The following is a 22,329-nucleotide window of genomic DNA, read 5'->3' on the forward strand; positions in this document are numbered from 1 at the left end:
TCCAGATTTCCAACCACGTGGTGACACCTTCATCATACCACACCAAAATGCCTTTATGAGGCTATTATAGAGAAACAGGATAAAAACCCTGAACTAGGGGTGAGGAGACCTGGGCCCTCCTTCTGATGATTTGATATCCTACACATTGTACACACTCTTGGACTCTTTTTTTTTTTTTTTAATGTTTTAACATTTATTTATTTTTGAGACAGAGAGAGACAGAGCATGAACGGGGGAGGGGCAGAGAGAGAGGGAGACACAGAATCGGAAGCAGGCTCCAGGCTCTGGGCCATCAGCCCAGAGCCTGACGCGGGGCTCGAACTCACGGACCGCAAGATCGTGACCTGAGCTGAAGTCGGATGCTCAACCGACTGAGCCACCCAGGCGCCCCAACACACTCTTGGACTCTTTAGGTCTCATTTCCTCATCTGTAAAAGGGTGGGTTGGATTAGATGATCTCCAAAAGTCATTCAGATGCCAAATCCCAGTCCAAGATTGTAACTCCAAGGGAAAGGCTGCCACATGACATTCAATTCCTCCAACAATGAGTGTTTTGCAAACTAGTGTCACCACCACCCCCCCCCCCCCCAATCCCACAACACTGCCCTGTCACAGGGACCTAGATTTTATACAGGCTGGTGGAGGTGGTGTCTGGAAGGAAACCGATCACCTCATTCAAGGGAGCTCAGCCCTGGGAAAAGCTGATGGCCCTGCCCAAATTCTCAGAAGACTGAAATGCATCAGAATGCCCACTTAATGTGTACCGAGAACCACAGCTGCCAAGCAGAGAATATTGCTCTGTTCCCACTCTACCCTTTCCACCCTACACTATACCCTGTCCCCCCATCACCCTTTCCAGGATGCTGCTCTTAGAAACCAGGGTAAGATCAGAAGGCTGTTGGGCAAGGTGAATGTCTCCATGATAGCATAGGCTCTCTGGTACTCTAGAGTCTTGCCCTCCTGGGCCTCTGTTCCCCACACCCCAGTGCCAGGGACACACTGGCCAAGATCCTTTGAAAATGCTCTTTCTCCATGCTCCAAGCTGTCATTCCTATTCTCCAGTTACCCAGGCTCACATGAAGGTATGGAGATGGCTTTGGGAAGGGTCTCTTGTAGGTGCTCATGTATCATAAATGAGACTGGAGGGGCTGATTTCCTGGGCAGTGTATGACCTCTTGGGTTGGGAAGGGAGTGGCACACCTCCTCCAGGGCCTGGAGTCAGCTTCAGGCCACAGGCCTTTCTTTAGAATCATTTGGTCTTTGCCATCCCCTCTGTAACCAGACCTAGTTTGCAACCAACTTATCTTTATCTTCCAGTGCAAATATTCTAGTAGCCTTCTTCCCAGATATCCACTCCACGGGGTCCTTGGCAAAAGTTAGGGCTTGAAAAATGTGCAGAGGATGAAGTTGGTGACTCATGTCAAAGCCAAGGCTCTATCCATCAAGTCGCTGTACTCAAGGGCTAAACATTTATTGAGAACCTACTATATGCAACCCCCCGGGGCCATGATAAATGTGCAGATGAATGAGGAAGGGGTAGTTCTTGCATCCCAGGAATGCAGTTTCTAATTGTGATCTGGGGTGAACGTAAAGGATTCTATTCCAAAGCAGACTGAAATAAGTGAGATCTCTAAAGTACAAGCAGTGTCCATGGGAACTGGATGGAGAGAGATCAATTCACACTGTGTGTGTGAGAGAGGGAGGGGTGGGGGAGGGGAAAAGGGAGAAAGGAAGAAGAGAAGGGACGAGAGAAAGAGAAAAAATATGACTAAGATGGGTACTGGGAAGAATTTTTCTAGAAGATGGGCTTTGTGTTGGGTCTTAGATCTCCCACAGGCTGCAGTAACATGGGCAGAGGAGGCAGCTTGAGTGAGAAGCCAGGGCGAGAGTGCTCAGAATCTCATTAGCAATCAGGCCAGTGTGGGGGTGTAGAGAGAAGCCAGGCAGGTGAATCAGGACCTTGATGCCAGGGGAGGGTCTAGCTTGCTTCTGGGAGCAGTGGGGGAGCTGCTGGAAGCTTCTGACAGAGCACAGGCAGGAAGAGATGACCAAAGTTTGCAGTGAGAACTGGCCGTGGGAGGTAGAGATGAGGCCATTGTGGTTCCTCCCTTCTTTGGCCACCGCCTGCTGCTAGGCCGGGCACTCAGTGCGGGATAGAAAGAGGAGGATTGCTTCCAGCAGTGGGAGCTCCCTATCTTAGCACAGGCTGAGCATAAGGCCCCTAAAGGCCTGTGGGAGAGATTCAGAGAAGGAAGTGGCCTGATTTGGGGGCGTGGGGTGGCTGTAGGAAACTCAGAAGGTCCCGAGGCAGGAGGAGATGGTGGACATGGGCAGGGGGAATGGAAAGGAAACACATTCTGGAACATGGTGAAGAAGTCTTTTCAACTCAGCCAAAGCAAAATAATAGCCTTCACCCCCTACAAAATCAGGCTCATTTCTGGCTTTGAAAATCTTGCTTTTTTAAAAGTTTATTTATTTATTCTGAGAGAGAGAGAACAATCACAAGTGGGGGAGGGGCAGAGAGAGGAGAAGGAGAGAATCTCAAGCAGGATCCGCACTGTCAGCAAAGAACCTGACATGGGGCTGGAACCCTCGAACCTCGAGATTATGACCTGCGCTGAAGTCAGATGTTCAACAGACTGAGCCACCCAGGCGACCCTGAAAATCTTTTTTAAGGAAGTGCAGATGAATTTTTCTTCTAAGTGCAATAAAAACTCAGTGAAATTAAGAACACAATTGCCTGGGTGTTCAATCCACTGAGAGAGAATTATTATTTGATTGAATTATAAGAAAAAGAGGTAAATGACCACAGACAAGTTAATATCAGAATATTAGTCATAAAAACACCTACTATGGATACCGCAAGCAGATGACTCAGCCTGGGGCCCATTTGAAGGGTGTGGGAGAAGCAACCCCACCTAAAAGTTTGCTCCACCCTATTAATGTTTTTAGAGTCCTTAAGTTCTGAAGAACTTCTGGTGTCCTCCTCTATAATGTATAAAAGAGAAAAATTACACATATGCTACAATTTAACTTCATTCTCTGATTGCAAATTTTTTACTTCATTGGAACCGATTTTGTGTGTGTACGTGTGTGTGCATGCATGCACTTTTCTTTTTACCTGCTTTGCTGATTCCTTAACCAGGACCGCCCTTACTAGCCTGTCACCATATCCAACAGCCTACCATTATAAAGACATTTGGGGGGGCTCTTGAAAATGTTTATATTTTAAGGGTTCCCTATTGAAAAGGAGAAGATGGAACATTACAAGGCAGCAGAGTGGAGGTGGGAAGAGCCAGGCTGGGGAGGTAGCCTGCCTGGCTGTGAGACTCTGAACAATTTTCTCAGTCCCTCTGGGCTTCAGTTTCTTCATCTATAGGATAAGGATGGGGGTGCCTGGGTGGCTCAGTTGGTTAAGCGTCCGACTTCGGCTCAGCTCATGATCTCACGGTCTGTGAGTTCGAGCCCCATGTCAGGCTCTGTGCTGACAGCTCAGAGCCTGGAGCCTGCTTCAGAGTGTCTCCCTCTCTCTCTGCCCCTCCCCCGCTCATCCTCTGTCTTTCTCTGTCTCTCAAAATTGAATAAATGTTAAAAAAAATTTAAAAAAATATATAAGGAGGAACCAAAGAATAGTAGTATCCCTCAGGGTTGTTCTGAGGGTGAAATGAATCGATACACAGAGAGTAGCTTCAGAAGGGTATCTGGTCCGTGGTGAGGCTCTAGAAGTGTTGATAGGTTATCTCATTTACCTTCACAACAGTCCAGTCGAGGATCATTGTCCTCGTTGTGGTTAGATGAGGCCCAGAGTGAGGCTCAGAGAGGGTAGGTAACCTGCTTTAGGATACACAGCTTGGAAGTAGCAGGATTAGCTGACAGTCAAAGCCAAGGTGATTTGACTCCAAAGACCCAGCTCTCCCTCTTAATGTGGTGCATGGTTCTCTGAGTGGGGAATTGCCTTAGCCTTACATTTTTTTTCTTTAAATGTAACTTACCTTTTTGATAACCAGTAGTACACAACTCAAAAGAAATAAAAGGGTGTACAGTGAAAAAGAAATTTCCCTTTCTCCCTCCTCTTCACTCAGCCTTCCTCTCCAGAGCCAACAGCTGTTACCAATTTCTTGTATGTCTTTCCAGAGTGAGCCTTAGACTGAGCCGCTCACTGCTTAACACACACTTATTTACCAGAGTAATGTAATTCCCTGAGTGCCTCATATGCACTGGGGACTTTTTTCTGGGCTACTGCTGCCTTCAGAGGGCTCACTGGCTTGAGTCTAGAAGTTATTTATGGAGGAACTTGCTGTACTGAGTGCTGCACCCAGTATTTTTCCCTCTCTGGCCATCTTTTTCCCCAGTACAACCAACATCCTGAGCACAGGAAAAGGCCGAAAGAAGTGCACAAAAAAACTCTTCTCTAACTTGGCTTTGCACAGACTCTGGCAAGCGAGGAGCACTCTGGTGTCAGAAGCCAACCAGAGGACTCTGGGGGGTGCTGGACAAATGTGACATCTCTCTGGGACCAGCTTCCTCCTCTGTGAAACTCCTGACCCTTCCAGCTCGTTAATCGTTTTGCCCGAAGGACTCTTGAGAAGGGTCATTTTCTGTGAAGCCTTGTTGCTTCTGGTCTCACTTCCAGCCCAAAAGGGCCAGCTACTCCACGGGTGACTGAGAATGGCCAAGAGGGCTGGAATGCCTTTTCCCTACTTTCCCACCATTGTTCTGTAGATGATAATAATGTCAAATACCTTTTTTCCCCATGCTTCTGCCAGTTTATAACTGGATCAGCTACAGCACTGCTTTCTATAATGTAATTATAAAATATGTTTATAGATGCACCTGGATGGCTCAGTCATTTAAGCGTCTGACTTGGGCTCAGGTCATGATCTTGCCATTTGTGATTTCCAGCCCTGCGTCGGGCTCTGTGCTGACAGCTCGGAGCCTGGAACCTGCTTCGGATTCTGTGTGTGTGTCTCTTTCTGCCCCTCCCCTGCTCACACTCTGACTCTCTCTGTCTTTCAATAATAAAATAAACGTTAAAAATAAATTTAAAAATTAAAAAATATATATGCTTGTAACCTTTGAGGTATAATTACATAAATGCAGAAGTTATGGGTGTTGGTGACTTCAGAAAATGGTTCCAATCATGACATGTGAATCCCTGTTCTCTCTTTCCAAATAGTAAGTATATGGCTAAGGGAGAGTGAGCATTAAGTAGGGAAGTCACCATTTTGGAAGCAACTATTATTATTCCCATTTCATAGACAGAGGCTCAGAGAGGTCAGGATGCTGGCCTAAGGTCACACAGCAGGCCAGTGGCAGAAGCAGGATCCTAGTCTGATTGGCACCAAAGCTCCACTTCTTTCCAATGCACCAGGCACCTCACAAAAAGGCCTGGGACTATGTTCTGCATTTTGAGAAATTCATTTTCTGGTGAGCTGAATATTCCAGATAGCTGAATTGTCAGGTCAGGTTAAGGTTAGGAAAGGAAAGGGGAAGGTAGAGATGGAGGTTCTCCAAGCCTAGGATTCTTTCCCCATCAAAATTCCATGAGCCTCTCCTTTTCAGTGGGTTGTAAGCTCCTCCCATCATGACACAGTCAGGACACAGTCTCCCATCACGATTAGGGGTAAAGGGGAGTCACATCTGCATTCTAATCCCTGCCTCTTTGTTTCTAGGTAGGTATACACTGTGGTTTTAGTTTGCATTTTCCAGGTGGCTAATGCAATTCAACATCATATAGGTGTTTAATAATTGTTAGTGCCTTTCTTTACTCTGTCATATCTCTTATTCTTCTGTATCTTTGCACCCTTATCCCCTTTTCCAGGACCTGGCAAAGTGCAACCCCGAAAGATGCCAGAGTCTTGGGGCCCCAGATTTCTCTGTGTTGGCAGTTCTCTGCTTTGGGGAGTCAGTAGTCCTACGTTGTCTGTCTTCTGCCTACCTCCCAGCTCATCTTTCAGCTTTCCATCTCCTTCTATATGACTCTCCAGCCAGACTGGCAGGTTCAGATCCTCTCCAAGCCTCTGAGCATTTGCAGATACAATTCCCTCGGCCTTGGACACTATGTTCCCTTCCCACCACCATACTTTACCTGGCTAACTCTTAGGTATCAATCAAGTCCCACATCATATCTCACTTCCTCCAGGAAGCCCTGCATGATGCTTTCTCTCACCCCCACCCACCAGTTTGGGTTAGTTGCCCCTTATTTGTGGCTAAGCAACATCCTGTACTTCCCCTCCTAGCACTTATCACACTGTGTTGCAATTGCCTGCTTCTCTTGCCCCTTCCTCATCCCTTTGAGATGAGACTTTTTGTATCCCATGAGCCTTGAGCATCTGTGATATTTATTGAATGGTCTGGCCCAGATGCCTTTAAACGAACAAAAATCTAACCTTCTGGGCCAGCTATACTAGAATCAAGGATTTCGAGCCATCATCCTCCATTTCCCACACCAATCCTCCTGTTTGACAACGTATTGAGAAAACGAACACTTCTTGAGGATCTACTGTATGCCAAGCACCAAGACAGGCCCTTTACATGTAAAGCCATTTTCACAATTAGAAGACTGGAAGCTCCACGTCTAGATAGCACTTTGAAACTCAAAGGCTCTGATGTGCAGTCATGCAACGAACAAGGAGAAAGGAGTGATACCACAACACTTTCCATCTTGTTAGTGGCAAAGAGATGTTAGTAGAGGGGGACCCCCACATAGCACCAGGCTCTGAGTCCCTGAATCTTCAGTGCCTCGCATATGGCAGCAGCACAGACAAGATTTGTCAAACAAATGAATGAACGGTTGAAGAGAGAACGCAGAAAGAGCAGATTGGAAGCCTAGGAAACCCATCTTTCTTTCCAGATCTGACCTAAAATATTCCCCCCACTTCCTCCATGTGTTGATACACAAAACTGGACACTGAAGTATTTTTGTCTTGGGCAGTTGTCCACAGTGCCGGCCAAGGTTGATCCTTGCGATTTCTGCTCAGTCTCTATTGACTAAAAATGGCTACACCTAGTCACAAGGGAAGCTGAGAGATTGCTGGTTGTGAACCCAGGAGGAAAAGAGACAGATTTGGGGTAAACAGCTAGCAGTCTCTGCCACAGGACAGAAGGATCATCCTGGCTCTGCCAGTGTCACTGGCTGGCCATGAGTTATCACAGGATCACTGGATGCTCACTCTGGAAAGGCCCTCGGGGATAATTTAATTCCACCCCCTAATTTTACAAATGGGACACTAAGGCCTAGTGAGAGAAGTATTTCCTTCACTGTCAGAGTTGTTTGGTGCTAGGGTCATGCTGTTTTGCTTAATCAGTCAGTGCTTTATCTGCAAAGGGGATCTTTTTAAATTTTAGTTTAGTTTTAGTTTAAGTTTATTTATTTTGAGAGAGAGGGCACGAGCAGGGGAGGGGCAGGGAGAGAGGGAGAGAGAATCCCAAGCAGGCTCTGCACTGTTAGCTAGGAGCCTGATGTGTGGCTCGAACTTAGGAACTGCAAGATCATTACCTGAGCCAAAACCAAGAGTCAGACGTTTAACCTACTGAGCTACTCAGGTGCCCCATTATTATTATTATTATTATCATTATTATTGTTTATTTATTTATTTTGAGAGAGAGAGAGACAGAGAGCGTAAGCAGGGGAGGGACAGAGAGAGACACACAGAATCCGAAGCAGGCTCCAGGCTCTGAGCTGACAGCACAGAGCCTGATGAGGGATTTGAACCCACCAAATGGAAGATCATAACCTGAGCCAAAGTTGGACGCTCAACAGACTGAGCCACCCAGGCACTCCTATTATTTTTTTTAAGTAGTTTTTACTCCCAGCGAGGAACGTGGAGCCCAACGCAGGGATTGAACTTATGACCCTGAGATCAAGACATGAGCTGAGATCAAGAATTGGAAAGTTGGATGCTTAAATAACTGAACCACCCAAGTGCCCTTGAAAAGTGGGTCTTTAAACAAGAGAACCTTCTCATCTCCTTCCTGAAAGCACTGTGAAGTTTACATTTCAACGATAAAGAAAAAAGCATTAAAAGCAATACAAATTAAGATGTTGATGAAATAATGATTATTACAATGGGAGTAAATGATTCTTTAGTTACTTAGAAGGCTCTTATGTGTCCTGTGGTCCTTAAGAGTCTTCATTATTAGGAACATCAGCTACCCCCCCCCACACACACACATAATACTGCAAAATCCTTTAGCTGACCATGTGTATGAGGGGTGAAACTACCACACTGGATAAAATACCAAGTACTAATTGTGTAAATTTGTGCAATTATTTCACCTTTGAGCTTTAGTTCTTTCACCAATAAAATGGAAATGATAATATCTACCTCTCGGGTTTGTTGTGGGGATTAAACAAGAAATGAAAACCACTTGATGTAATATTTGGCACCTAGTTGGGACCCAATAAACGTTAAGTTTCTGTTGTTATATAACTGCAATTCTTTCTGTGAACACCTAGGGGACCATTACATAATGATTGATATAATCACTCTCGAAAGGGGCACTTTCAACATTTAATCAACTAATAGGATGTTTTCTTAATATCTGCAATCGCTGAACTAGGTACCTAATATCCATTGAGAAAAAGATAAGCAACTCTACCCAAGGGAGACTGAACCCTAAACAGAAAGTAACAGCACTATATGACAAGCTTAGGGGACAGAATGGGTGGGGGGGGGGCAGGGGGGGCTAGGAAGTCTGCTTACCTGAGTGATGGAGGACTTTCTTGAGGAGATTATATGCTTCATGGGGAAGGAGCAGGAGCTGTCAGATAGAAGCGAAACAGGTAGGGGAGGACACAGACGTGTAAGGAAGCACATTTTCTAAAATGAGGGAGCTATTTCAGTACTGCTGGAACAGTAAAATAAATAAATAAAAAGCTTTAGCAAAAGAGAAGGGACAGGTGATTGACAGCAGTGGGTTTCTGATTGATTTTATCTTGCCGGAGATGGGGAGCCACTGGAGAATTGGGGGCAGGGAGATAATGCGAATGGGGTAAATGGAAGAAGTGGGAAAATTACACCGCAGGTAACTATTCGTGACTACGAAAGAGAACGCTGGCTGGCTCAAGGCCACACCCACCTTCCTTCAGTTTTTCAAATAGTTACCCAGGACATGCAGAGAACCAGGCTCAATTCCAGGAGTTGGAAATCAGGCAGTGAACAGGACTGGAAAGGTCTCTGTTCTCATGGAAGAGACTGATACTAGATAAACAAGTAAACAAGCAAGGAAGTATCAGATAAGAGCCTCTTGGAAAATCAAACCAGGTGATAAAAGAGTCCCGAGGGGCTGTTCCTACCTGCCCCCTCACTTCTGAATCTTCGCCAAGCCTTCTCTAGATCTAAGTTTGGTTTCCCAAGGAGGCTTTGCTCTTAGAAAAAAAAAATCTCTACGGTAAATAATTAACTCAGCTCTCTGTGCGCTTCCAATAAGCCTGCGTGGAGATAGCTAGTCTTCTCCAGGGCCTGGTCAGTTTGTAATCCTTGCTTCGGGACCACCCACTTCTGGTACAAATCTCAAGTGTAAGGCTAGGGGAAGGTCACAGCAACCTTGCGACCTTTCCTGATCATTGTTCCCATGGCAACGTATAACGTCCCCTCTCAGCAGGCCCCCTCCTTTATATATATATATATATGTGTGTGTATATATATATATATATATATATATATCCTTTATAAGAGAAACCGTTTGATAGCATGGTTGAAATTGTGTATTCCTGTCCTCTGAAAAGTGCAAACTTTTAAAATACTCCCGCTGCTCCTGGCAGGAGCTCCCCCCACGTCCCTGCCCCGCCCCAGTTCCCCTCTCTAGAGGGCTGGTCGGGGAATCCCCATCGCTGCCTTCCCTACTGCCCGAGCTGGAGGTTGGCTTGTCACCACCAGGGCTCTATGTATGTCAGGGCTCCCAGGAGCCAAAGGGATGTGGGCTAAGAACAAAAAAGCAAACATTGTTATAGGTAGCCGGGAGAGATCAGGAACTGAGAAAGTTGATTTCTCAGTGTGCATGGCCATGGTCTTCCCCCTTTTGACACATTTACTCACCGTGAAGGTTCCCCCCCCAAAAAATGTGTGTATGTGTATGTGTGTATACACATGCATATGTATGTATGTACATGTATACATATGTATGTATATATGTGCATATATATGTGTGTGTGTGTGTGTGTGTGTGTGTGTGTGTGTATATATATATATATATATATATATATATATATATATATATATAAAATGAAAGCTGAGACACAGGAATGTTCTCTGTGTTTTAGGGAAATTTAGTGAAAGCCCCAGGAGGGCCTTTCTGATTTTGCCCAGCTTCTCTGGACTGTTTGTTGGAAAGTCATAGTTTGCCCTTTGGGAACTTTAGCAGTCAGTGATGACTAAATTAGGGCCCCTACTCACAGGAGTTTTTAATTCTACTTGGGAGGAAGAAGACGCTAATAAAAACCTTCTTTTCCTTTTCTTTCTTCTTCTTCTTCTTCTTCTTTTTTTTTTTTTTTTTTTTTAGCAGTTTACACTTTAGGTGCTTGCACATTCCTAATGTCATTAAAATGATAAACTCAGAGCCCAAAGGAAATTTAGAGATCAACTGGGAGGGGCAGGGGAGTGGCAAATACCTGGCCTAATACCAGCCACTTCCTCAGCTCCTGCCCCTGGTAGACATTGCTAATTGATCACTCATTCATTCATTCATTCATTCATTCATTCATTATTGAACACTTACTTATTGGACATCGTCCATGTTCCATATGTTAGGAATACAGAAGGAAATCAGACAGACTTGCTTGCTACTCTCATGGACCTCCAAGGGGGAGACAGACATTAAATAAATAATTACACACGTGAAGAGTGTTTCGAATAGGCAGAGTATGGGGGCAGACAAGGGCATCACATAGGCATCACCTGGAAATAACCTAGGGGTGGAGAGGGGTCAGGAAAGGCCTTTCTGAGGAAGTAATGTTTAAGCTGAGGTCTAGAGGATGAGGAAACTGAGTCTCTTGGAGGGTGAAAAAAGCAGTACATACTGGAATGAAGAGGACATGGGTCAGCGCCTGCTCCATGGCTAAATGAGAGGGTATGGATACTAAATGGGGGGTAGTTGTTTAGAGAGAAACAGAGGTTGCTCTAGCCAGGCATTGGAAGAAGGATTGGAGAGGACTGGAAGGTCAGATTGAGCAAAGGTCCGATTTATTGTTTATCCACCCCCTTCCTGGAGAATTATGTCCTCACAGGCTATTAAAAAAAAAAAAGCTATAAATTATGGGCTATCTGCTAAGTAGTGGCAATTCTTATGAAGTCTTCCATCTTCCTTGTGAGATAAGTATTATTTTTCCAGTTTTACAGATTAGAAAAAAAAGGGTTGGGAGGACTAGAGAGACATTTGCTTGCTAAAGTTGGCCATCAAGTAGACAACAGAGCTAGTATTTGAGCGGCTACACTTTCCACACTCCTCACTGCCATAAAATCCCCAGACCGGGGCATGCTCTAAAAGCAGTCAAATAAAACTTGGAAAGCAACAGAAGAACTTTAATTCCAAAATATTGCTGGGAGAAAAGGGTCGGCAGAGATGCTCCAGGTGACTGACTAAACATCATGAGGCAGAAGAATGCGAAGAAACCGAGTCCTGGTGGAGGGTGTGGGGGGGGGGGGCGGGAGGGGGGGGGGGGGGCGTAGGAGGGGTAGGAATGGGAAGGCGTGACAAGTGACCGGGAGGGCGTCCTGGGCTGCTTCAGGACTGCGCTGCTGCGGGGAGTTGCCCAGCTCTAACCACTACCCGGCCCTGCCCGGTTAATCATTTCCTGACCTTCCTTCCCCCTTTCGCCCTGCCCGCAGGATTGCCACATCAGCCCCCACCCCCACCCCGCCCCCGCTCGCCTCCTGGCCCTGCAGCTCCTTCGCCGGGTTTTACAAGAAGCTCCAACTTTGAGGCAATATTTGTAATAGCCCCGGACGTCCTCAAGGCCATTCCCCAGAGAGATCGCAGGCTAGCTCGGGTGTAATGACTGCCCAAGCGGCCGGTTGAGGATTGCCCTGGCCCCTTTTTCTACAGAGCGGTCTGAGAGCTAGGGATCCAGTCCTCGCAAGGATTAACCAATTCCCCCAGGCCAAAAAGGGTATGGTAACGGCAGCTAGCAGAGCGGTGCGAGGTTTAAATGAGATATTGTGTGTCAAGTGCCTGGCTAGTAGGTGTCTAACGAAAAAAGTAGTAGGATCTAACCAATGTCAGATCCCTTCCCTTTTTATCACATAGTAATTGAGACCTCGCATGCAGCAAACCCAGGTTACATCTCGCTTAAACCCACACTGGGGGGTTAGGGATGAAAGTCCAACCACGTGTTCCAGGCAAAGCAGATGGTGAGTCACAGTGACAAGATCTGAAGCCAGGTTCGTGGGCGCCCCCGCGGTCCCAGCCACACAGCACCCAGGTGACTGGCTAAAGGCCACGTGTTCAGAACCTGGAACCAGGTCAATATCGAACCTGTCGCAGGGAACATAACACTAAATCGGGACTGTTCTGGGATGTATGCAGCCCGCTGGGCCACCGGGAGCCAGTACCTAAACGTCTCTGCGCTTGTGTCTTCGTGTGTAAAATGGGAGCTCCAGTCCCCGTCTGCCCAGGTGGTTTTTATTTTCTTCACACTTTTCTGAGTGGCCAGATGTTCTACCACAGAGTAGTCAGACCACCACACAACACGCCGGATCAGTCTTCTCTGTGAGCACTCGCTCCTCCGCGGTAAACGCAGCGGACCTGCCCGGCGTGTGGGGGCTTGGCGTCCCACCCTTACCGGTAAGAGGGGGAAGCCACAGCCGCTCCGCGCTGCAAAGTTGGGAAGTCACTCGCGAACGCAGCGGGATTCTCAGCGCCACCCGCCCGCGCGCTTTGGAACCCCACCCGGAGCGAGAGGACGGGGGCGGGGCCGGGTCTGGGGGCGGGGCCTGACTAGGGGCGGGGCGGGGCCGGCCTGGGAAGACGGAAGCCCTGAGCCTATGGGTGGCGGTAGAACCCGGATCGCGGAATTCCACGTTCTTGGGAGCGGGGCTTCTGGAGACGGCGGGTGGGAAAACCCGGCGCCCGGAAGCCTTTGCTTTCTTTGACGCAAGGGCTCGGGACGCAGCCGCCGTCGGCCGAGCGCCCGGCGAGGAGCGACCCCAGACGGAGCCTTCGCAGCCGCGCCGCCCCCCGCCCCGTCTCCCAGTCTCCGAGCCTTAGTCTTCCTCGCCGCCCTCCTCGTGGCAATGGAGTGTCCACACCTCAGCTCAAGCGTCTGCATCACTCCGGACTCAGCCAAGTTCCCCAACGGCTCCCCGTCGTCTTGGTGTTGCAGCGGTGAGTGCGGCCCCGGGGCGGCCCTGCCGCGCACCCGAGGCCCCGGTCTCGCCCGGCCTGCCGTCTAGGGGCCGCGGGCGGCCGGCGCGCGGACCCAGGGTGGGGTGAGGGCGAGCCGGGCCCGGCGGCTGGGGAGGGGTACTCGGTGAGGCGGGCTCGGGCGGGCGCCGCGGGTGGAGCGGCGGCGGCTCCTTTGTTTCCCGCGGCCCGACGGCCCGGCCCGCTGAGGAGAGGCCCGAGAGGGGCGGGAGCCCGCGGGGGCCACGAGCGCGTGGGGGCAGCGGCGGGCGGGGGCCCGGGCCCGCGCGGCTCGCCCCCCGCCCCGCCCTGCCGGGGGGCTGTACTCACCCGTGTCGCCGGGTCCGGGGCTGTGGGGGCGGGTGTCCGGCCCCCACGCGGCGGCCGCACGTGTGGTGGGGCCCGGGTTGCGTCCCTCCTCAACCGCACGAGAAAAGCGCCGCTCGCCGGGCGCAGCTTTGTCTGGGCTGCGGGGCGCGCAGGGGCCCTTCGCCGCTTCCTCCGCCCGGCTTCTTTTCGCTTCCCGGCAGGCTCGGGCAACTCGATCCACGCCAGGTGGGAGCCCTCAGCCCCGAGAGGCGCTCGGAACTCGGGCGGCGGAGGTTGGAGTCTTTCATCAAACGTGAAGGGTGAAGTTTGAAGACAGGCTGCGGGCTAAAAAGCTCCGGAGGCTGAGCCAGCAACTGGTTTGGAAGGGCGGTTCGAGTTGCCTTTCATATCTTTTGGGTTGTCTGAAATTGCGTTAGGATTCCCGAATTCATGTGCTGTAGGACCGTTATTAGGTTTATGTACTGCTTCTGCGTTACTTAAGCATCTTAACTCCTTCTGTTGGGCTCTTTGGAAGCCCCAGTGCCCTCTTATTGTCTGCTCTAGCGACTTAGGATCGCACCAGCCACACTGCTTTGATTACTTCCTGGTAGGGCCCTGGTGCCGCCGCTAGAGTCTTTGTTTATTAGCTTTGAGATGATCAATGGTAGCTTGAGGTGTAGTGTAAAATTTGAATTGTGCATTTCAAAACCCTTAAGTTCATTTGAAGAAATATAGGAAAATGGCAATGGTACAGTTTGGATGTGTGACATTTATCATTGTGGTTTGGAGCTGGGAAGGTAGTTGAGAGAACGCTTTAACACTTTTGACAGGTTACTTCTTAAATGGTGATTACGTCCTTGGAGAAAAACATAGGCAACGCCACAAAGAAAAAGGTACTCTAGGGTAAGGACTAGAAATAACTGCGGTTTCTTGGAGCTTTCAGAGGTTTGATGCTTTTTCGTGCCTTTGTAAAGTCAGATGATCTTTTTCTGCATGATGCCTTTAAAGATTAACTGGTTAAATTGGTTTTACAGTGCAGTATTGCAGTTTTTTTATGAAGGTGCAGAAACTTGTACAAATTAGCTTTCACCTACAAATTTCTCTTCCACAGTGAATGTTGAGTATGGAAAAATAAATACGGTGTAGCAAATCGTTTTACAAATTCGTTGGGGGTGCATTAGCTATAATTGTAGCTATAGCTGTCCTGCTATAACCTAACTTTTAATCCTCCCCCCCCCCCACCTGCCCCAGAGATTTGAAAAACAAAGGACCAAAGTAAACACTAGGAAAAGCTTATCACTTGAGGAATGGGGCTCTTGCTCATCTGTAGTAAACTTCAGGGGTACAAAGTGGACAGCACACTTCTGGTTTTTTTCTAGGTAAAATCACATCAGATTTAAAGATGGCCTCGCTGGGCATATGCATCTAAAAAAGAGGGACGCCTGGGTGGCTCAGTTGTTGAAGTGTCTGACTCTTGGTTCCAGCTCAGGTCATGAACGGTTCATGGGATCAAGCCCTGTGTTGGCCTCTGTGCTGACAGCACGAAGCCTGCTTGGGATTCTCACTCTCACTCTCTCACTCTCACTCTCTCTCATTCTCTCACTCTCTCTCATTCTCTCACTCTCTCTGCTCCAGTCACCCATCCCTGCCCCCCCCCCTGTGCTTGTGGGCGTGCTCTCTATATCTCAAAATAAATAAACATTAAAAAAATTATAAAGGGGAAAGAGCTTATGCAAGTGGCAGATAGCCTGTTGTGAGTCGGTCTTGGCCTTTGTCAGTCAGGGAGTCCACTTGACTGTGGAAATAAGTGCAGAAAAATGAGTATCTCTTGAGGAACTGAAGTTAAAATGGAGCATAACTAACAGACTTGTGCTGATAACAAGAACAAAGTATTATGTGTAGCCTTAAAGATGGGGTGATTTCTCTCCCAGGAGGAGGATGGCGGTCTTTGCATCTTGAAACAAAATTTGTCTCTGACATTGCTTCACAAGGGTGGTTCTAGTCACATGCTTGGATTTCTAGAATCAGTAAAGCTAGATTCACAACTTTATGTTTTTTTTCCTTCTGTTCATGTTTTGTGAATTGAACCCGTTTCGTATGGGCCTCCCATTTTAACCTGTTGTCATCCATTTGTTGATATAATCTTCTGTTACTGTATTGAGCTTGATCTTGTTCTTGCCTGCCTGTTTCAGTGATTAAATGATTAGTAAATCTGTGAGTCCTTAACTAATTCATCATCTTGGAGTGTTATGTATTCTGGTACTTATTCTCTAACTCTTGAATTTATTTTCTTTCTATTTTTTTTTTTTTTTTTTTGGTAGGGGACCAAAAGGGTAGCCAGTGTGTTGAATAATGCTGTGACTGAGTATTGAGTCCGATTACATTCTTATTAAGGAGGGAAAAAAAAATCCCTGTTTTGGCACTGGGACAGTAAAAGTAATGCCCTCGCCTTGTTTTCTTTGGGAGCTTGCAATTACACCACAGTGAAACAGCCTTAAGGCAGCCAAGCAAATTGCAAAAGGCCAACATCCTAGGCTCTGTTAGCTAGCAGTACATCCTTGGACAAGTAGTTCTTTTTCTTTTGAGCATCACTTTGATTATTTCAAATGTAAAAAAAAAAGGGGGGAGGTAATACTTCACATCTACTTCACAGGTTGCTGCTAGGATGAACAAGATAATTTTTCGTGAAAGTGTTGGGAAACTCCTGTACACTAGGCAAGTAATAGGTGGTATTACAGCCAGAACATCTTTATAAATAGGACTCTGCATACTTAAATATCTAAAGCCCCTTAAATAGGGCCTGGGACAGACTGGCTTTATGCTGAATTACGCTTTGCAAGGAGATATCTTACCCAACAAGATTAGGGTGTGTAAGAAGTAATTATATTTCAGCATTAACTTGAGCTTCTTATTTATGGAATAAGGCACTGTATGTTAGGTTATATAATTGTATACTACAGTGGTTCTCAAACTTTTTCTTCTTGGGACCCCTATATACTTAAAAACTACTGAAACCTCAGCTTTTGTATGGCTTGTATCTATTGATATTTGCTGTACTAGATATTAAAACAAAATTTAAATATATTTTAGTAAGTCATTTACAAATAACAGTAATAAACCCATTACCTGTTAATAGAAACAATAGTTTACATAAAATAACTGTACTTTTCAAAACAAAGATTTGATAAGGAGAGTGGCATTATTTTACATTTCTGCAGCTCTTATTATTGTCTAGCTTAATAGGAGACAGCTGCATTTTCGTATCTGCTTCTGCATTCAGTCTCTTGAGATACCACACATCATGTAGCCTCTGGAAAACTCACTGTATGCTTATGAGAGAATGAGGGTAAACAATAAAAGTAACATCTTATTATTATTTATGAAAATAGTTTGACTTCACTATACCCCTGACAGGGTTTTGGAAACTCTCAGGGGTCCAGGACCACACTTTGAGAATGCACTAGTAATATAACTTTACTAACTGTGAAGGACAATTGCTCTAATAAAAAGCTTTAAAATATTAGATAAATCCTTAAGGCTAGCCACATTTATGTCTTTGTGGAGACTTACAGGGTTTTTCAAATATATTTGCTGGGAACGGATCCAGTTCTGTTGGGGTCCAGTTGTCCTGTCCTCTCAAAAAAGTTACAGTCTAATCTAGTTGGTGAGAGACAGGAAGCTAACAGGTTAGAAGATAAATCCATGTTGTGGTTTAAGGTAAATGTTGAAAATAGCAATTTCCTAATAAGGTAAAGGCTGATTTATGTCTAATCTTTGCTAAGGGCATTTCATTTTAAGTGAAAAAGTTTTAAATAAAAACTAGGACATTCTCTCAAGATCTTTGTTACGTGCACATACCAGATGTTATTTTCAGAAGCTGGAGGCTTGGGCATTTCTTACTTTTGTGGGTAAAATGACTGAACCAGTGGTAAAATACAGGAGAGAAAACACAAATTGTTTAAAAAGGTGCCCTAAACACAACTGTTTTAATAACTAAAGCCAAAGAATAAGCATTTGGGCCTCAGGCGTTTGGATTAAATAAAATAGCCAGTTAAATTGGAGACATTTTAATAGCGTAGTCATGAGAATTTTCCCTGATTAATTCTTCAAAGAGCTGAGAATACCTGTTTAAGTTTCCAGTACACAGTTGCCCTCACATTATTCTACCCAAGAAAACTAAGTGTAAATGAAGTAAGTGTTCTCCAGTTGGGGGTGGACATTAGAGATACCCCCACCTGTTTTGAAGATCCGTTTAGTAAGAATAGGCACTAATTATTGAGTCCTTGACAGTGGTAATAAATTTGTGATTTTTAGTAAAGCTTGTGATAAATGTGAGAAATTACCTTGATCTGGTGATGGGTTATCTTGTGTCATATTTCTCTTACAACCTTCATCTAAAGAAGACTCTTGGATGCCCAGTAGACTAAATTTTCTAGATAGGATCAGTCATTTGTTCATCCTTGAGTCGAATGTATTTTCTGCTTTTGGTAACACTGTTTGAAGTACTTATTAGGTGCTTAGCATGTATATAAGACACTCAGTAAATATTTGCTTAATGAATGAAGGAATTTCTTCAACTTAAGATCATGGCTGGAATGGCCTTAAACTTTATGTTGAAAATAAATGCAGAGTGAACTTCTCCCCAGAATGCTTTCACCAGACCTCACTCCCAATATTTTAGTTTCTAAGGTATACTTTGTCTGGATTAGAGCAAATGGCCTTCTGCAATGTTGTTGGCACAATGAATTTGTATTCTTTTGGCATTCTGTGTTTATAGATGGGCATGTGTACATTTTAGTGTCAGTGTGGTTGGGGCAGTTAAAAATCAGTGGACAGGTGATGCTTTTCACATTAATTCTAGAGGTTAACATTTGAATTTTATATACTTCTCTGGAGAACTTAAACTTTGTTGGTAATATTTGTAAGCTTAAGTCAAATGTAATTGTCTTTCTAGTTTTTCTAGCAGGATTGCCCCTCACCCCCAGAACCTTAAACCAGCCTTAGCAAAGTCTCTAAATAATTGGTAGTAGATGTGAAATACCTAGAATCTAGAGTGTGCTTTGTGTATTTGCTTGGAGAGGCTGCAGTCTGGGCATTGAGCCTAACGTTTTGCTGTTGTGAAGTTTTGACACATTGATCAGAAGTTATTTTCTAAATAGTATTCTTAGTAGTATACAAAGAATATCCTTCATGTCCAAAGCAGAAGAAAGGATAGGGTTAAGAGGAGAATGTGAACTCATTGTTTCGGTTTCCCGTTACTCATTTATTCTCAAAATAATTCCTTCTCATCATTATTTGCTTTTACAGCATTAGCCTTAGGCCTTTATAACATCCTACTTTTTAAATCATTTTAATATATGCAATTTCCTTCTTTACTGGAATTTAATAGATTCATTTTTGGATTGTTGAAACTAGATTTAGAAATACTTACGTTTGTAGTATTTGTAGCTCAGTAAGCAGGAGAGTAAGTAGTTTAGTTTGAGCTCAGTGAGTAATTTAAATTCCTGTTTTAAAAATTTAATTGAGTCTCTCTTCTATCAGGGAGTAATTTACATGTACATTTCCCCCAACTTTGTTTTTTTCTTTCTTTTAGAGTTTTTCTCTCTTTCTTGAGCTATTTTATATATTTTTTCTTTTTTTTAAATATTTTTGAGAGACAGGGACAGAGCGTGAGCAGGGGAGGCGCAGAGACAGAGAGAGAGAGAGAGCCATAATCTGAAGCAGGCTCCAGGCTCCAAGTTCTCAGCACAGAACCCCACATGGTGGCTTGACCCCACAAATGACGAGATTATGACCTGAGCTGAAGTCTGATGCTTAACTGACTGAGCCACCCAGGCACCCCTATTTTTCTCCTTCTTTAAAAAAAAAATATTATCCTTCGATTAACTGCAGTTTCCCACCTCCCTCCTTATGGGTTTGGTGTTCAGCCTAGGCATTGGAATAGAGTTGGGTAGGTAGTTTATCAGTGCTTGAAGTGGAAAATATATACGGTTTAATATATTTTAGTGTTTCATGTTTATTCATAGCTCCTTTAGACATGAGAGCAATTGCATTCTGGGTGTTTTAATAGAGCTTTCCTGGACAGATGGCTTAGAAGGAAGTACTTAGATTCTCAGCAGGGGCTAGTACTTTTTGGATGGTATATTTGTGATGAAGCTTACCTTGATTGACAGTTTAGAATGGTGAGAATAGCATTGATATTAGTAACAGCTTGTTCATCTTACCTAGAATTATTTTGTGCCAAGACCTCTCAAGATGCTCTGTGATTCATAGTAAGTCTAAATTGAGAATGTAGGTAAGAGTAGGTGTCTTTTAGATTGAAAGAAAATTTACCTAAAACTTGTTCATTGCAGTTGTATCCTGGAATCTTTTGGGGTTTGAATGCTTTTTAATATAGAAACTTGTATGTAGAGATCATCTTTTAGCTGCTGTGAGTCTGCAGATGTTAGTATCTATAGTAATTCCAGATGTTTTCTCATCTATTAGTTTTACTGAGTAGGAGGAGAATGGAGAACAACATAAAGTAACTTCAAAGAAGATTGCTAGCGTTTAATCCTGACTAATTTAATTAACTGCCCATCCTTGTAGTTTTTCCTGTTTTATGGATTGTGAAACTGAGACAAAGATTAAGAGAGTTGCTTAAGATGCTTGGGGGTATTAGAGATAGCCCAAAGCTTAGATTCAAATACCATTCAAACCATACTTTCAGCTTGCCTTTTAAAAAGCAGGGTCTTTATTTTGTCATCCAGTAACTTAGTGCTTAATAATTTAAAGGATTTAAAGTGTTTGGAAACATACTGGAAATAATTCCTTTGAAGATTTTTGGCAGAAATATGTTTTAAATTCCACATTTTGAAAATAATTGATTTTAAAATTCTGTATTTGATTAGCCTTTCCTCTCCCTGCTTATTGATTAAAGTGCAGACAAGTTGGAACAAGATTGGTAATGTGGTTGGAAGAAACTGCTGTTTTTGAATGTCATTAACTTCATTACAGTTCAGATCTAATTTTTTTTGTTGTTGTCTGAAATTCATATTACTTTAGTTCAGATATAATAAATCAGCCTTCTCAACATAGCAATGGATAAAATGCAGTTAGCCTTTGGTTATTTTTAAAATGCGCTTCTGTTCTTCCAGCACCTAGGTGGCTGGGTGAGCATCTGACTTCAGCTCAGATCATGATCTCACATTGTGTTCGTGAATTTGAGCCCCACATTGGGCTCATTGGCTCACTGCTGTCAGCTCAGAGCCCACTTCAAATCCTGGTCTCTCTTTCTTTGCCCCTCCTCTGCTTGTGCTGTCTCAAAAATAAAAATAAAACATTAAGAAAAAATAAATGTGCTTCTGCTCTTGAAGTTGTCCTTCTCATTTTTAATTTTTTCTTAATGTTTATTTTTAAGAGACAGAGAGAGCACAAGTGGGGAAGGAGCGGAGAGAGAGGGAGACAGAATCCACAGCAGGCTCCAGGCTCTGAGCTGTCAGTGCAGAGCCTGACATGGGGCTCGAACTCATGAACTGCAAGATCATGACCTGAGCTGAAGTCGGCGGTTAACCACCTGAGCCACCCAGGTGCTCCAAGTCCCTTCTCATTTTTAAATTTTGTTTCTGGTAGAGGAGATTCTTCTTGGAGGTGGTTTTCATATGGGGTAGGGGAGATAGGGAATTCTTAAGATATGAAATTTTGCTTTTGCTTTTGGTAGCTCAGAGGTTTTTTGAATTTTTGCTTTTAGGCCAGTGTACTTTGTAGATTCCACTTAGTTATAGTCTAAGATTTTCCAGTTGTATTTCTTATAAAGGTTAATTATAGTTTTTAGACTACAAAGATTAAAACAGATTTCCCTCTCTTAAGTATTGAAAAGTATGTATGTGTGTTATTTACAGATGTATAAAATGCAGATGAACTTAGGCCATTTCAGATTTTGAAAACTATTGTTGAAATTAAACTTAGACATTGAAGTTTATAGTTGTCTTAGTGTTTGTGTTAGCTAAATGCTTCATGATTAATAAATACAAGGTGGGAATTCAAAGTTTATTTTTACAATATGAACTAGCTTGTATCTTTGGAAAGATATAACCAGCTGGTTTTTATGTGAAGACTTTGTACTGTGCTTTAGGATTGAATAGTTCTATCAGTGGGCCGTTTTCCATCTTGAGTAGACATTCAGTCCTGATATTTTTTCTAGTTAGGTTTAAGACAGCCTTGTAAACATCTGTTTGCCTGTTTATCCTTGACCTACCCTGAAGGCTCGTCATTTTATAGACTGTTCTTGTACTATCTCATCATCAGAAAGAGCAGGCTGGTGATTAACTGTCATATTCCTACATGTTTAATTTAACTGCTTGTAAGATAGTACACTTATTGTATAATAATAGATTATTGTTCATTCCTTTGTTTTGAACATTTGTTGCACAATATTAGGATGGTAATGTTTTGGTCAAAGTTTTTGAAGATCATACTGAAATTTCAAGGAAACAGTTTTTGCTCTAGAATGTTTTGGAAAAATTGGTAGATAACATGTTAGAGAAATGCTTTAATGTAATATTTCTTAAAAAAAGAACTTCTATTTAAAACTTAGAGTTAGTTGCTGGCGTGGCTGGGTGGCTCAGTCGGTTAAGTGTCTGACTGGCTCAGGTCATGATCTCACAGTTCATGGGTTTGAGCCCTGCGTCAGGCTCTGTG

General features: G+C 44.4%; 1 protein-coding gene and 1 pseudogene across 4 annotated transcripts in view; both read left to right on the plus strand.

Annotated features, from left to right (window-relative positions):
• Positions 1–22,329, plus strand: part of LOC125908873 (keratin, type II cytoskeletal 8-like) — a 327,398-nt pseudogene that overhangs the window by 190,182 nt on the left and 114,887 nt on the right.
• USP3 (ubiquitin specific peptidase 3) overlaps positions 12,157–22,329 on the plus strand; it is a 106,597-nt gene continuing 96,424 nt past the window's right edge. For 2 of the 4 annotated variants that reach the window (XM_049611718.1, XM_049611721.1), the window contains exon 1: positions 12,157–13,323. In XM_049611718.1, the coding sequence (XP_049467675.1) occupies positions 13,233–13,323 (91 nt within the window). In that variant the 5' untranslated portion in view covers positions 12,157–13,232. The remainder of the gene's footprint in view (positions 13,324–22,329) is intronic. The other 2 variants (XM_049611719.1, XM_049611724.1) reach the window with 2 other exon arrangements.

Source organism: Panthera uncia (genome assembly GCF_023721935.1).
Source record: "Panthera uncia isolate 11264 chromosome B3 unlocalized genomic scaffold, Puncia_PCG_1.0 HiC_scaffold_1, whole genome shotgun sequence".
NCBI classification, from domain to species: Eukaryota; Metazoa; Chordata; class Mammalia; order Carnivora; family Felidae; genus Panthera; species Panthera uncia.